Source organism: Amphimedon queenslandica, unplaced genomic scaffold (genome assembly GCF_000090795.2).
Source record: "Amphimedon queenslandica unplaced genomic scaffold, v1.1 AMPQUscaffold_13445, whole genome shotgun sequence".
NCBI lineage: Eukaryota > Metazoa > Porifera > Demospongiae > Haplosclerida > Niphatidae > Amphimedon > Amphimedon queenslandica.
This window is the reverse complement of record NW_003546319.1, coordinates 77,021-92,649: the sequence shown is the minus strand read 5'-3', so window position 1 is coordinate 92,649 and position 15,629 is coordinate 77,021. Positions and strand designations below refer to the sequence as shown.

Sequence of the window (15,629 nt, the reverse complement as noted above, 5' to 3'; positions counted from 1 at the left end):
AAGAAAAGGATAGAAAAGAGAGATAGGGGAGAGAAATTAAAGAGCTTTGCGTGTTATCTTCGCCCTCTTTTGTGTCTCCCTTTATCCTCCATAAAGGTAAACCAGGCACTATTGTATTCTATGTCATCTGATCTCACCTCGTCCCTTAGTTCTTGGCGGGCGAGTGTACATCTATTGCTTCGCCACATTTGGTCTCTGTGGTACTACAAGAAAGCCGAGGAAGCAAGCGAGCCCTCTTCTTGCTTACCGGACTCCTTATTTGCTGGTTCGACTGTTTGTTTTCTTAGTGGCTGTCACGGAGAAAAAGAGAGGCCAGCTTGTAAGTATAACATACATTACACACACTGCTGATGTACAGTACATGTACTTATATATGTATGAACAATTGGACATGAGGTGATAGTTGTAGTCTAAGTGATCATTCTATGTTGTGTAGCTATAGTGTAAGAGATGGGGGAATAGTAAAGGAAGAGATTTACAATGTATTTTGACTAAGAGAGAGAGAGAGAGAGAGGGAGGGAGTTGGAGAGGGGGAGAGTGAAATTGAACCAGGAGAGAGTTCATTCATAAGTGCACGTGTAAACATGAATTGCTTGTACATGTAGATAGAGCGAAACGAGAGAGAGTGAGAGAAATAGGAGGAAGGATTAGTTTAATGCTAATTACGGTACATTATGAGTGACTATATGCATGTATACAGTACGTGTACATGTACATCTATGTCTTCTAAATTCTCTTAATGTGTAGGGGTGACCAGTACAGTAGATGTGTGGTGGTTGTGAGTTTGTAGTGAAATTAACTACTCTCTCTCTCTCTCTGTTTTTCCTTCCCTTCCTCCCTCTCTTTCCCTCCCTCTTTCCTTTGTTACTACTTCTCTTACTCTCACTAAATGCCTCTGGGATACACAGTTGCTTGTAGAATACAAGTCCACTCATTCTGTTAATGTTATTAGCTTTTGTTTAGTTTACTATCAGCATACTAATGCTAAATAGTGAGAGAGAGAAAGAGAATAAAACAACCTTTTAAAAACTGACAATTATTAATATGTATACATGTATATAGAGCATAATATCTCTATCTTATCTTGATTAATTATTTATTTATTTATTTGATGACACTCTTAATAAATTGCTTTACCTCTTTATACATTGTCTTTTGTTAGCTTTTGTTGCAAGTTAGTACAGGTACAGTACATGGACCATTACCTTATAGAAATGTATACTTTCTAATTTAATTTACCATTTACAAATGTACTATTGTTAATAGTAATTATTAGTATTTAGCATTAGTACTATTATCATTATTATTAGTATTATTATTATTATTAATATTATTATTATTATTGTTGTTGCTGTGTACATGTTAAGAGGTAAATTCCCTCTCTTACTCTCCTTTTATCTTTGTCTCTTAGAATTTGTTGCTTAAATGGAAACTTAATTACTTTTACATGTACAATGCAAGTGTGTGTATGCGTGTCTTTTTCTAGTTATTATTATTATTATTGTCAATTGTAAGTGGTCATTGTACCGTCTTTGTTGCTAGTTGTCCTGGCAACCCTCCACACGCAGGAATAATGAACCTCATTACTCAGGAATTTACTCAACACATCAACTTGAGAGAGAGAGAGAGAGAGATACATGTACATCACGTACAATGTAACTATACATGTACATGTACATGTTCTTAATACATATCATTTCTATCTTTCTCTTTCTGCTCTCCTATTGTAGATACATGTATTGTATGTATACATGTATTTATTTGTTGTACATGTACGCTGTACTTACATGTGATGCTATATTTTTTGTGTTTTATCTGGCATGTACTGTATCTTTGTTAGTTTGTTACTATTACCAAATTGAAAAAAAATATGTATTGATACTATTGATAACTATGTACAATATTGTACACTGTAATCTACTCTAGTGTATATTAATACTTTAATTCATTCATGTGATTAATTGCTTTTCCCTTCTCTCTCTCTCTCTCTCTCTCTCTCTCTCTCTCTCTCTCTTAGTTACACCTAATAAGGACTATTGAAGTACTCAGGCTTTAATTGGAAACAGATCCTCGATATGGATGGCGGTAATGCCCTAGATTTGGACACCCTGAAGGAGTCACTCCGTCTCGAGATACGGAAAGAGTTCAAGATCAAAGAAGGAGCTGAGAACCTACTGAAAGTGACGAGGGACAAAAAGGCCAGAGCCCACGTTGGCTCTATTCTCAAGACTTGCACTGAGAGGATCGATCAGTTGAGGTCTGATCTAACAGCACTACTGGCACAAGTACCTGATGAAGAAGGTCAGCCTAAGAACATTTTTTTACACAGCACTATACTGATAAAATACAAGCACCAAAAGTAGTAACAATATACATGTACATGTACGATTTAAATAAACACATGAACATGAGAACGTACATGTACATGCATGTATACATGTACATGTACGTGTCGTCAAGTATGCTCGTGCAGATAAAGCAATGCTGTGGATTTGATATTGGGACTTTCTTTACTGAGCTGCAAATTGCTAATATTACTTATTCCTTGCTAATAAATCATAAATTGTTCGGTATTACATCTACTCTAGCTTTCCTGTTTCTATATGTACATGTGTGTGGAGTGTATTGCATGAGTAGTTTACCTGGTTAATGTTTTATTTCCTCCATACACACCTGATGATCTCTATGTGTATTCATTTCCTATAGACACTTTAACATGCTAATGACGTGTCTCTTCCTCCTTTTCTTTGATATTCCAATTTACCCTTTCTCTCCTCTCTCTCTCTCTCTCTCTCTCTCTCTCTCTCTCTCTCTCTCTCTCTCTCTCTCTCTCTCTCTCTCTCTCTCTCTCTCCTTCTCTCTCTCTCTCTCTCTCTCTCTCCCTACCTCTCCCTCTCTCCCTCCCTCCCTCCCTCTCCCTCTCTCCCTCTCTCTCTCTCTCTCCCTCTCCCTCTCTCTCTCTCTCTCTCCCTCCCTCTCTCTCCCTCTCCCTCACAGATGCAACTGAGGTTCCAGTTCCAGGTTCCCCTCCAGCTCAAAGACGTAGCAACCAATCCCAAGCCATAACTGATCTTGACAGGCAGCTGGAGATAGAACAGAAAGTCAAGGCAGGGGCCGAAAACATGATCAAGATGTACTCCAACGCCAAAAGCTCCAAAGATCGTAAACTCCTCGTGGAGGCCCAGCAAATGTACTCTGACTCAAGAACCAAGATTGAAGTACTTCGTATGCGTATCATGAAAACTAAGAGTGCTCTTAGTTCTTCTCCTGAGAAAGGTGAAGATACTCATTTCGGTAGGAACCTCTTGTCAAAGCCTGAGGGACGAGTGTCTTATATAAGGTACCGTATTGATGTGGAGAGTCGACTGATTGAAGGAGCGAGAAAAATAATGAGAGCTAATCCAAACAGCAAAGCATATTCCACTGTAAGTTATTAATAGATATTGGTAGTTATTGATGTTTATTAATAGTTATTAGTAGTTTTTAATAGTTATTGGTAGTTATTTACTGGGCATTTGTTTTTAGGCTGGGGAGAATGAGAAACTCTCGGCTCAAAAACTAAAACTATTAAAACTCTCACTCGAGAATCGACTAACTGAATTCCCCCACTTAGCCGAAGACAGCAAAGAGGACCCGGCGTCCATTTTGATCCCTCGCCCCGCCCAACTCACCGGGACTCTCACTATTAAGCTCCTCGGGTGTGAGGGTCTGGTTGATATTGTCACGTTGAGGATGAATTATGGTTTAGACACTCTTAGCTCTCATACCAGACCAACTACAGGGAGCCTTCTCTCCCATATAATGACACTACCGAGATCACACAGATCCAACTCAACACCTCAAGTAAATAATAACAACAACAATAATAATAATAACAACAACAATGATAACAATAATAATAGTAATAATAATAGCAGGAACAGTGCACAATGATAATCATTGTGAGATCTAGAGAGAGTTTAGGAGTGGTCTAGGTCATCTTAAATCTTTAATTTTTTTAGCTTTCGGTCTCTCATATTTAGCCTAGCTGTCCTTAAGCCTCCCGTTTTTAGCTAGATTGGCCTCTCAAAATTTACATGTACATGTACAGTGTATTTCTAGATACATGTACAATTATACATATAACAAATGATAATATGATTGTGTTCAATCATGCATGTACATGTATACTGTACACTATCTTTTACCAACTGGTACTAAATTCTGATTTTGACTATGTGTACATGCATGTACGTGTATATGTATACATGTATGTACATGTATGCACGTGTACGTGTATATGTGTAATAATTGCAATTAGTTAATTTAATAATTGCATGATGTGTACAGTGTATGTATGACATCATGAATATTTGCACGATTGCAGTGTGATGGTTCTAATTGAGATTAGTCTATATTGTCACTCTAAGGCATACAAATATTGCACAATTTGAAAGTGATGGATACGTGACCTTCTTTTACTCCCTCTACCCCTCCTCTCTCTCTCCCCTCTCTCTCTCTTTCCCTCCCTCTATCTCTCCTTCCCTCTCTCTCTCCTTCCCTCTCTCTCTCTCTCCTTCCCCCTCCTTTTTCTCTCTCCCTCTCTCTCTCTCCCTCTCTCTCTCTCCCCCTCTCTCTCATCTCTAGGCTGATTTAGAGAGGGATTTAGAATCAAGTGCTCCAACAACTTCAGGTTACAGTAGCAGTACAATGGCATGGAACAGGCCCAGGGGAGGCAGTAGACACAACAAATTGAAGGGAAGCCTCTCGAAGCAACCTAGTGCTCAAGATCTCCTGGATGATGCTCTACCTGGTAAGGGGAGAGAGAGAGGGGGGAGGGAGAGAGGGAGAGAGATAGAGGGAGAGAGAGGAGGGAGGGAGAGAAGGAGGGAGAGAGAGAAGGAGGGGGGAGAGGGAGGAGGAAAAGGGAGGATATTGCTATTTACTTGTGTTATGTACACACTTATACTATTTGACTATTTTATTAAATCACATTATTAGGAGGTACAATATGTGCAGTTCTCTCAATGGACAATAAAGAAGTTGGTCGAACAAAATGGAGTCCGCCAAGCAACACAGCCTGGGAGCAGCAATATCGCCTTGAGCTTGACAGAGTAAGCATTGAAAATTTTAATGGGTCACCCAATAAAATTAGAAACCTGAGGTTTCATTTGATCTGTACATAGTGCCATATGTCTGTTTGTTATTATGTTGACTGGATAAAGTGTATGGTTTGTTATTGTAGCAGCTGTTGGGGACATTAAGAATTCCCTTTCTAAAACTTCATATAAAATAAACACCATGTACTGCATTATCTTTTATCCTTTCTCTCTCTGTCTCTGTCTGTCTGTCTGTCTGTCTGTCTCTCTCCCCCTCCCTCCCTCTCCCCCCTTCCCTAACAGAACAGAGAGTTAGAGATATGTGTGCGTTACCGTGACGATGAGGGTGAGTCCCTCTGTGGTGTCCTCTACCTCAGACTGGAGGATTTCCTCAGCACTCCTTCCTCAATCCTCTGCATTCCCATGGAGCCCCAGGGTATCCTTCTAGCGGAGATTTCTTACGAAGACCCTAAGACTGAACTACGTCAACCTAAACTGAAGCGAAACAGGAAAATCTTTAAAGGTGAGTGTGGCTTGTTTGTTATTGAGTTTGACTTGATTGTTGTTGGCATAGATGTACATGTACATGTACATGTAGTTTTGTGACTATAGCAAACTGTTTGTCAGTTTGTGGAGTGTTTGAGACATGTTGACTTTTAACGCTAGGCAACCATTTTACGATATGCCTTATTGCGAAAGTGGGGATCGCTTGTGTACACAAACATGTACATGTACATGTACACATGTGTGTCCGCTCTGTAGAAACTAGACTTACCTGTTTATTGTGCAGGAAGTGTCGCCTGGCAACCGATTTAAACACGGGACTTGTTTAATCTTAATTTCTTTTGTTTTGTCCATTGACCAATAAGGAGAGAGGAATGTCACCACCCTGTACTGTACTACCAGTTCCAGATGTCGTAATTTAGACTCTTGCCCCCTCATTCCTTTATTTAGTATTATTTGTACTCTTCACTCCGCTTTTTAATATTTTTACTCTTCATTACAATGACATGTACTATATATAGCTTTTAATTCTTTATTATATTATATACATGTACATGTACATGTACTTTTATGTACATGTTTACTGTAGATATAGCAGTTTTGGAGTGGGTGAATTTTTTGGTGAATTATGCATTTTGAAAGACATTTGCATGTACATGTATGTTTGATTTTTTTGGGCCATAAATTTGTCGATCATTGATCACCAAAAAAATTAGCAAAATTCCTCGCCCCTCTAAATTTAGCTAGAGCATTCTTCACTATATTACAGTATAAATTTTTTATTCTTCTTTATGCATGTACATGTGCATGTATTTCTCCAGGTGGTAAAATCCTCAGACCTTCAGAAATCAACACTAACATAGCCACGTGGTCAAGATTGCTCAGTCGGGCTGCTCCTGCTATAACTGCTGGTGCAGACTTGGCGTCTCCGATGGGCGGGGCCTCGGGTGCAAAATCCTCCGGAAACCTGAAACCAGTCACACTTAATTTTGACTCTGACACGTCCCCGCCCCAAAGTGATAGTCAAAGTGGCGAGAATAGTCCAAAGACGCCAGATACGCCTTCTTCGTATCGGCACCAAAGCCACACCTCCGTTTTTGATAAGGATGACGATGGAGGCGTGGCCCCTGAGACAAATGGACCCCTCCCACCTCCGAGCCCCGTGAGCGACGCCGAGTTGATGCATACTCCGGATCAGATCATCATTCCACCGCCCCCTCAGTTTGTCGAGGATAAGACCACGCCCACTAAGGGTGGGGCTAGCGGTGAGCGTAGGCTATCAAACGGAGTCGTTGAACCTTTAAGACCTCCATCACCTCTACCTGAACTGGTAAGAAAGAATTGTACTTGTACATGTACATGTATGTTGGGTTGGGCTATACACGTACGCAATGTACATGTACATGTACATGTATGTGCTCTTGATGTACATGTATTAAATAGCCTATGTCACGTACATGTATGAGCCTGTATAGAGTATTGGAGAAGCCTGCATTTATAAAAGAGAAATAACTGGCTTCTATTTGAGAATATACAGCATCTTTATTCTTTTTCCTTTTTTTGTTTGTATAGACTTATCAAAGATACATGTACATGTACATGTATTTTTTAAAATGAAATTACATGTACATTATTTTTATTATTTTTTCCTTTTTTCTTTCTTAGTGTAAGCACATTCCTTATCTCGATAATTTGGGCAAGCACGAGGATGGACTGAATATTGCCTATTCTCATCCACCAGCTCCTCCCGTCCCACCAAGGAACTATCAACTACCAAATGTAACACATGTACATGTACATGTACATATTAATAGCAGTATTGCTTGATTTTAATGTACATGTACTATTGTATGCCTAATTGAGGGACTATCAAACACCAAAAATGTGCTTCATTTAAATGTACAGTACATGTATTCATGTACTATATTTATAAAGTGCACTCATACATGTACATGTACATGTACTGTATATATTACATGTACATATTTACATGTATAGCAATATTGATAATATCTCCATATACAGTAATTGAATCTCAGTTCACATACATTTACATTAATAATCATTTATCTCTCTCTTTCCTCTCCCTCCCTCCCTCTCTCTCACTGTCACAGTCTCCTTCTCATACACCATTACAAGCCTCAGCTTCCTGTACTCCTTATCTTCCCTCCTCCTCCCAGTACCAGCAATCCTCCACTAACATATACACCCCCTCCTCCGGCTCCTCCCACTCTCAGAACACTCACCAGAAGGTCGGACGTATGTCCACTGAGGGCACGTCGGTCTCTGCCAGTGGTACGCCGGAGAGAAAGGGAACATCATCATCGTACAGGGACACTGGCGGAAGGTATGGTACCATGGTACATGTACATGTTTAGTGGTCATTGGATGTATGTGTACAGTGTAACCTCTTATGACACCATTAATCTTAATACATAGAATGCAGCCTCTTTATTAAGGACACCATTGGGCCCACACTACCTGTCCTTAATACATGTACAGTGTAGCCTCTTTATTAAGGACACCATTGGGCCCACACTACCTGTCCTTAATACAGAGGCAGACCTGCATTGGGTCAATTACGATTGTAATTGTAATTTAAGTATTTGTTACGATTTCGTAATTGTGATTGTAATCTAAGGATCAATTACAATTACAAATGTAATCATAATTGTAATTGAGCTTCAACTGCAGTTTCAATTATGCTTGAGTTTACTAACTACAGAATGTACTGTAGCTACACAAAGAAATGTTCTTAATATACTCTAGTCCCTATGTATATAATGATACATGTTCATGCTTTGAAGTACCAGAATAACTGCTTAATGTAAATTGAAGGCACTGAGTAAGCGCTAGCTGCAATAGTACATTGTGCATGTACATGTTGTTGCATTGCATGTCCATCAAAATTGTTATTGTCTAGAGCCTTTTTCATTGACTCCCAATCTGTACAGAGGTGTCCTCATTTCAGTGGTACTATATTGTATGGGCTTGTACCTCACAAAAATGTCTTCATTATAAAGGTGCCCTTATATGGAGGCTACAACATGTACAGTACATGTACATGTACATGTGTATGTATAGTTACATTAAGTAGTTGTGCTTTCCTTTGCCAAACTTACTTGCCAAATAATTAACCTTTCCCTCTTTCTCCCTTTTGTTTCTCTTCTAGTGTTCTTCCTCACATGAAAGGTATCAATGAGTACAAGTTTATAGCAGTCCTTGGGCGGGGCCACTTTGGAAAGGTAAGATATTACCATGACAACTAGCCCCACCCACTTTCACACATACTTGAACACGAAGTATTCTAACCCGCCCACACACAATTAATAAAAATCATTATTTATTATTATTATTAATTTTAGGTTTTATTGGCAGAGGATAAGAACACGAAGGAGCTAGTCGCTGTGAAGGTTCTAAAGAAAGGAGACATCATATCAAGGGATGAGGTGGAGAGTTTGATGTCGGAAAAAAGAATATTTGAGAAGATAAACGCTGTGAGGCATCCATTCCTAGTCAACCTTCACTGCTGCTTCCAGTCTGAGGTATGTTTCTATTGCACATGGTCTTACTGTATGTTGTGTAGAATGTTTGGGCAGATTCTAATCTACATGTACATGTAAATTAGATACATGCACATGTATTTTATGAATTTTTAAAGCTTCTTCAAAATTTGACAGGACATCCTATATAGTACAGGGCATATCATGAAATATGGCTAAGAGCAAATTCTCCATTACATTCTCTCATGATTCAACTGTAGACTCTAGACTATCATGTATCAAATTTAATTTGCCTAAATTAGCGAGTATTCCTAATTTCATTATCATGTTCTAATGAACTATGCCCTTTCTTGTCTTAATTTACTTTAGAACAATGTTTGTTTTGTAATGGAGTATGCCTGTGGTGGTGACCTGATGATGCACATCCATCAGGACATATTCAAAGAGCCAAGAGCTTGGTAAGGAAGAAGTGTTATTGCATACATTAAACACTGTACGATTTGGTGTACATGTACACGTACATACGTGTATATATTCATGTATTTAAATAATCAGTTAAATACATGTACATGTAAAGATAATCGATAATTTGTAAAAATGAAATTTGTAGTTGCTTGTGAAATTTTTATTGCACGAGCATTTATACGTGTAATTTAGACATTCAATTTATTTCTCTCTCTCTTAGTTTTTATGCTGCCTGTGTAGTATTGGGATTACAGTACCTCCATGAGAATGGTATAGTGTATAGGGATCTCAAACTGGATAACCTCCTCCTTGATGTTGATGGATTCGTAAAAGTCGCCGATTTCGGGTTGTGTAAAGAAGGAATGTGGTATGGGTCTCGTACTAGCACCTTCTGTGGTACCCCAGAGTTCTTAGCACCTGAGGTGAGAATTGGAGAGGGACAAAGAGAGAGTGACTTAAAATTAATAAGTTATTGTATAGCAGAAAATTTTGGAGAGAGTTAAATTTGGCGAATTGCTAAATTTTGGTGATTGGCGAATTTTAATTTGGCAAATTACTGGCCGTGTGCCATTGAGCATGCATATAATGGCTCAAAACGGCAGGTTTTATTTTGGCAAATGGCAGTCGAATTCACTAAATTTAATTCCCTTCGAAATTTCCCGCTATACTATATATTCGTATTATTATTAATTTATTTATTTATTAATGCATGTAGGTATTAACTGATGTATCATATACTAGAGCAGTTGATTGGTGGGGCCTTGGGGTACTCATTTATGAAATGTTGGTAGGAGAGGTAAGACTGTTACTATAAATAGCATGCTATTGATATACATGTACATGTACTCTTTACACATGTTGTTACTATATTTAGCATTGAAATGTTTTCTTGCTAGTACAGCATCACTAACACTCCTATTGTTACTATTATTAGTAATGTTACTCCCACCCCCTATTGCTACTATTATTAGCAACATTGCTCCCACCCCCTATTGTTACTATTATTAGTAACGTTACTCCCACCCCCTATTGTTACTATTATTAATATAGTGTTGCTCCCACCCCTATTGTTACTATTATTAGTAACGTTACTATTATTCCCCATAGTCCCCATTCCCTGGTGAGGATGAAGAGGAAGTCTTTGATAGTATTGTTAATGATGACGTCAGGTACCCTCGATTCTTATCATCTGAAGCCATCTCTATAATGAGAAAGGTAGGTACTAAAATTATGATTATAATATTTTTATTATTTTGTTTAGCTTCTTCGTAGAAATCCAGAGAGAAGATTAGGAGCTGGTGAGAGAGATGCAGAAGATATAAAGAGGCAGCCATTCTTTAAAGTAATAATGATTATATTACACTTACCAAGTACTGTAGGCTACTGTATGTGGTTGCTTTGATCTTATAAGTGACACATGGTAGAAATCTGTTCTATTTTTGCAACAAGTTGCTTACAAGATTTAGCAGCATGTTATAACTGCTTAGCACGTGGCCTCCTTTTAGCTTTAACTATCACTCAGTCTGTTTTTTTTTTCTGAAAATTAGCTCCAAAATCACCCCCAATTTTTATTACAATTTCTGATACATATTGATGTCCTTATGCTGTGTAGAAAGTTTGAGGTGATTCCGACTTCAATTTTCCAAGTTACGGCCAATTGAAGAAAATACCAAAATTTTGAAAAATGCCCTGTACTATAGCCCATGCTTTTTTCTGAAAAATGACTAAAAAGTTACCCCCAATTTTTAATACATTTTCTAATACATATTGATGTCCTTATGCTGTGTAGAAAGTTTGAGGTGATTCCGACTTCAATTTTTCAAGTTACGGCCAATTGAAGAAAATACCAAAATTTTGAAAAATGTCCTGTACTATAGCCCATGCTTTTTTCTGAAAAATGGCTAAAAATTACCTCCCATTTTTAATACATTTTAAAATACATATTAATGTCCTTATGCTGTGTAGAAAGTTTGAGGTGATTCCGACTTCAATTTTTCAAGTTATGGCCATTTAAAGAAAATGCCAAAATTTTAAAAAATGCCCTGTACTATAGCCCATGCTTTTTTCCGAAAAATGACTAAAAAATTACCCCCAATTTTTAATACATTTTCTAATACATATTGATGTCCTTATGCTGTGTAGAAAGTTTGAGGTGATTCCGACTTCAATTTTTCAAGTTATGGCCATTTAAAGAAAATGCCAAATTTTTTAAAAATGTCCTGTACTATAGCCCATGCTTTTTTCCGAAAAATGGCTAAAAATTACCCCCCATTTTTAATACATTTTAAAATACATATTGATGTCCTTATGCTGTGTAGAAAGTTTGAGTTGATTCCGACTTCAATTTTCCAAGTTACGGCCAATTGAAGAAAATACCAAAATTTTAAAAAATGCCCTGTACTATAGCCCGTGCTTTTTTCTGAAAAATGACTAAAAAATTACCCCCAATTTTTAATACATTTTCTAATACATATTGATGTCCTTATGCAGTGTAGAAAGTTTGAGGTGATTCCGACTTCAATTTTTCAAGTTATGGCCAATTAAAGAAAATGCCAAATTTTTTAAAAATGTCCTGTACTATAGCCCATGCTTTTTTCCGAAAAATGGCTAAAAATTACCCCCCATTTTTAATACATTTTCAAATACATATTGATGTCCTTATGCTGTGTAGAAAGTTTGAGGTGATTCCGACTTTAATTTATTCAAGTTATGAGCATTTTAAAAAGGAGTCAATTTTTGGAAAAAAGCAAAGGCCCATGGTTTTTTTGTCTCAAAAATTGACCCCCAATTTTTCAATACATATTGATGTCTTTATAATATGTACATGTAAGTGTTATTACTTGTAATATGTATTATTACTTGTAATATATTAAAGTGTTTTTACTTGTAATATTTGTTAGTTGAATATTGCCTTATTAACTCTCTTTCTCCTTCTCCCCCACATTACAGCACATTGATTGGGAGAAGCTGCTAAGAAGAGAAGTAAAGCCACCGTTTAAACCAAAACTGGTCAGTAGAATATTTGCCCTTGTCTACATGTACACGTATTTTAATTTTATTTAATACTTTTATAGGAAGGGCGACTAGATATTAGCAATTTTGATGATGAATTCACAAGAGAAGATCCCATTTTTACTCCTCCAAAGAATCCCAGACCATTAAAAGCGAAAGAACAGGTAAGATACTTTTACGATGTACCTTTATCAATTTAAATTTATACTTTTTAATTTATTTTTTTGCGTTTCAGAAATTGTTTCGCGGATTTGAATATTCAGCCGACTGGAGTGTTATTTAAGACCACACCTACTTCCTGCCCCTCCCATTTCTCATTGATCACATCATCTCAGTTTCTGCTACATGAAAAACTTCTCCAAATTTTTCTCTCTCTCTCTCTCTTTTTATTGTTAACTCAAAACTATTATAGTTGTTATTATTATTTAAAACTCTTAAAAATAAATTATTAATTATTATTATTATTATTATTATCGTTGTAATGTTGTTGCTGTTGTTATTCAACGAATGGAGTTTATTTTTATGTATTATAATGTTCACTGTTTTATTCTCTCTCTCTCTCCCTCCCTATCTCTCTTCGAAATGATGAGATGTCTGTATGTTAGTTGTGAATTATCTGTTTCTCTTGGTTTCTGATGTTCGCTAGTTTTTTATTAAGATATGTGTCTAAGAAATTAAGCAAGAGCTAAAAATTATAAAATATCTTAATTAATTATTCATAACCATTAATTAAAATTAATGGTCACGCCTACAATAATATTTTCCGGTTTTTAACGGAGGTGTACGGAAATCACGACCTCTCCAATAATTCAATTATAAGTAGGAGGGACGAGAGAGTGACAGAATTATAGAAGAGCTAAAGAGACATTAATTTTGTCAGTTAGGGAGAATATGTTAATTGAGTGAGAGGTGGTGGTAGTCCCCGTCACAGGATAGTCCCTTCTTTCTCTTTCTGTGGTAGCCCGTCTTGATCTCTGACAGTCCTTGTCCTCGGGAGAAAGAGAGGCAAACTGGGTCTACACTGAATTCAAAGATCTCATCACAGATAGAAATGTGAGTACACACATTGTCCTGAGGGTTTATATGCCTTATTGTGGAGTTAGTGAGTGATTCGTGCATGTGTTTTTTAGAAAATACATGTTTATGTGAGCTTAGAATTGTAGTTGTTTTTTTATTCCTCAAGTTGGCCAAATAAAAAATTTTATAAATGTACATGTATATATATTATTGTTTGGAAGTATAATGAATCTTTTGATCGATGGATTAGAAAGCATGTTAATAATGGTTTCTCCTCCCCCTCCCTCTCTCTCTCTTTCTCACCTCTAAAAGATTTATTATAACACCTGTTTCCTTCTCCTTCTCTCTTGTTATTGTAACATAAAATGATGTAATGATATTTGCCCTTTACTGAGAAACTGTTCAATTATGAGTCTCTCCTCATCTTCCCATTATACAATTTGTCATGTGGCATGCATGTGTGCCTGTATCTATATGTACATGTACTTGTGTCTTAGGTTGTAATAATTTTATTAGTCCAATACTAGTGGGAGATGATATCATTATTATGATGATGATTGCTATAGTTCTGCTGATGCTGTAGAGATATTTGAGTTGTACTATTATACTTTTATAGTAAGGGCACTTTGAGATAAGGCCACCTTTGTAATGAGGACATTTTTGTAATGTCCCAGTTGGTACAAGCCTGTACAAAAATACCTCTGAAATGAGGAGTGGGGACACCTCTTTATTAAGGACAAGTAGTGTGGGCCCAATGGTGACCTTAATAAAGAGGCTACACTGTACATGTATTAAGGACAGGTAAGTGTGGGCCCAATGGTGTCCTTAATAAAGGGGCTACACTGTACATGTATTAAGGACAGGTAGTGTGGGCCCAATGGTGTCCTTAATAAAGAGGCTACACTGTACATGTATTAAGGACAGGTAGTATGGGTCCAATGGTGTCCTTAATAAAGAGGCTACACTGTACATGTATTAAGGACAGGTGGTGTGGGTGGGCCCAATGGTGTCCTTAATAAAGAGGCTACACTGTACATGTATTAAGGACAGGTAGTGTGGGTCCAATGGTGTCCTTAATAAAGAGGCTACACTGTAAATGTATTAAGGACAGGTAGTGTGGGCCCAATGGTGTCCTTAATAAAGAGGCTACACTGTACATGTATTAAGGACAGGTAGTGTGGGCCCAATGGTGTCCTTAATAAAGAGGATACACTGTGTGTTATTGTTTATAATCATTGCATATTTCATTTTCTCTCTCCTTCTCTCCTCTCTTTCTCTCTCTCTCTCTCAGTATTTCAAAATGGCTTCCTGTGGAGAAGTTGGTTATACCGAGGAGTCCAGCAGCTCTCCCCTCCCTCGTGCTCCTCCCCCGAGCCCAGAGTGTGTCAACAACGGACTCGACCTCTACCAGTTTGATTTCAACTCTTTACTCTCTGGCCATAGAAAACCTCAGCAATCCTTCCTTCCCCAGTCCTCCTCTGCTTCTAATTTCTCTATAATCGTACCAAGCCCAGAGTCAAATCGGCCCGAGTCCGAACCGACCTCCCCCAGTTGGAATGGCAGCGGAAGCTATCAGGGCCACTCTCCATTTTTCCTCCCGTCCCCCGAGCACCAAATTTGTAAGACTGTATCGGACCCCCCGTCTCCCCTCAGCATTTCTGTCCCGGACCAGATCCAGCCCCAAGGGGGCGTGACTGCCCACCAATCGTACCCGGGGAATCCCAGCACTCTTAGCGTGTCTCTCCCTCCGATGAACGGGGACCTACAACATTACCGCGGACAAATGGAAGTCGATCGTGTTGGGCCCCCCGGGGCCGAAGGAAAAAGAAGGAAAATATCTCTAAAAAGGTCGCATGAGCAGGTCGATCAGTCTTGGTATAATTTGGGGGCGGATCCTTCGTTTCTATTTAATGCCCAGGCACACGAGGCATCCCAAAAGAAGGTTTGCTCCGAAGCGAGAGAGAGAGAGAGTCGGGACTATGACAGTCGGTCCTTCTCCCCCGTACGTGCTAGGGCTTACACCCACTCGGGCGTGATGACGTCGTCGCGG

General features: G+C 38.2%; 2 protein-coding genes across 2 annotated transcripts in view; both read left to right on the top strand.

Annotated features, from left to right (window-relative positions):
- The first annotated feature begins 3 nt into the window (after nt 1-3).
- On the top strand, nt 4-13,240 carry LOC100633255 (serine/threonine-protein kinase N-like). Its single transcript, XM_019995414.1, has 21 exons — nt 4-96; nt 150-319; nt 2,018-2,301; nt 2,998-3,425; nt 3,526-3,843; nt 4,627-4,792; nt 4,981-5,093; nt 5,382-5,601; nt 6,404-6,912; nt 7,248-7,361; nt 7,697-7,929; nt 8,755-8,827; nt 8,948-9,127; nt 9,455-9,543; nt 9,771-9,972; nt 10,266-10,346; nt 10,658-10,765; nt 10,812-10,892; nt 12,500-12,559; nt 12,625-12,726; nt 12,798-13,240. Exons 3-21 carry the CDS (start codon nt 2,076-2,078, stop codon nt 12,843-12,845), a joined length of 3,351 nt encoding a protein of 1,116 aa, XP_019850973.1. The 5' UTR covers nt 4-96; nt 150-319; nt 2,018-2,075; the 3' UTR covers nt 12,846-13,240.
- A 142-nt stretch (nt 13,241-13,382) lies between these two features.
- Nucleotides 13,383-15,629, top strand: part of LOC109581371 (uncharacterized) — a 2,440-nt gene continuing 193 nt past the window's right edge. Inside the window, exons 1-2 of the mRNA XM_019995435.1 lie at nt 13,383-13,615; nt 14,871-15,625. Of these exons, the coding sequence (XP_019850994.1) occupies nt 14,880-15,625 (746 nt within the window). The 5' untranslated portion in view covers nt 13,383-13,615; nt 14,871-14,879. The remainder of the gene's footprint in view (nt 13,616-14,870; nt 15,626-15,629) is intronic.

What these genes read in the sequence shown, in the direction of transcription:
- LOC100633255 (XM_019995414.1), top strand. Translation starts at nt 2,076, where the DNA reads ATGGATGGCGGTAATGCCCTAGATTTGGACACCCTGAAGGAGTCACTC. An exon ending in TACAGGGACACTGGCGGAAG is followed by an intron (nt 7,930 to 8,754) that starts GTATGGTACCAT and finishes TTTCTCTTCTAG; the next exon opens with TGTTCTTCCTCACATGAAAG. An exon ending in TTCAAAGAGCCAAGAGCTTG is followed by an intron (nt 9,544 to 9,770) that starts GTAAGGAAGAAG and finishes TCTCTCTCTTAG; the next exon opens with TTTTTATGCTGCCTGTGTAG.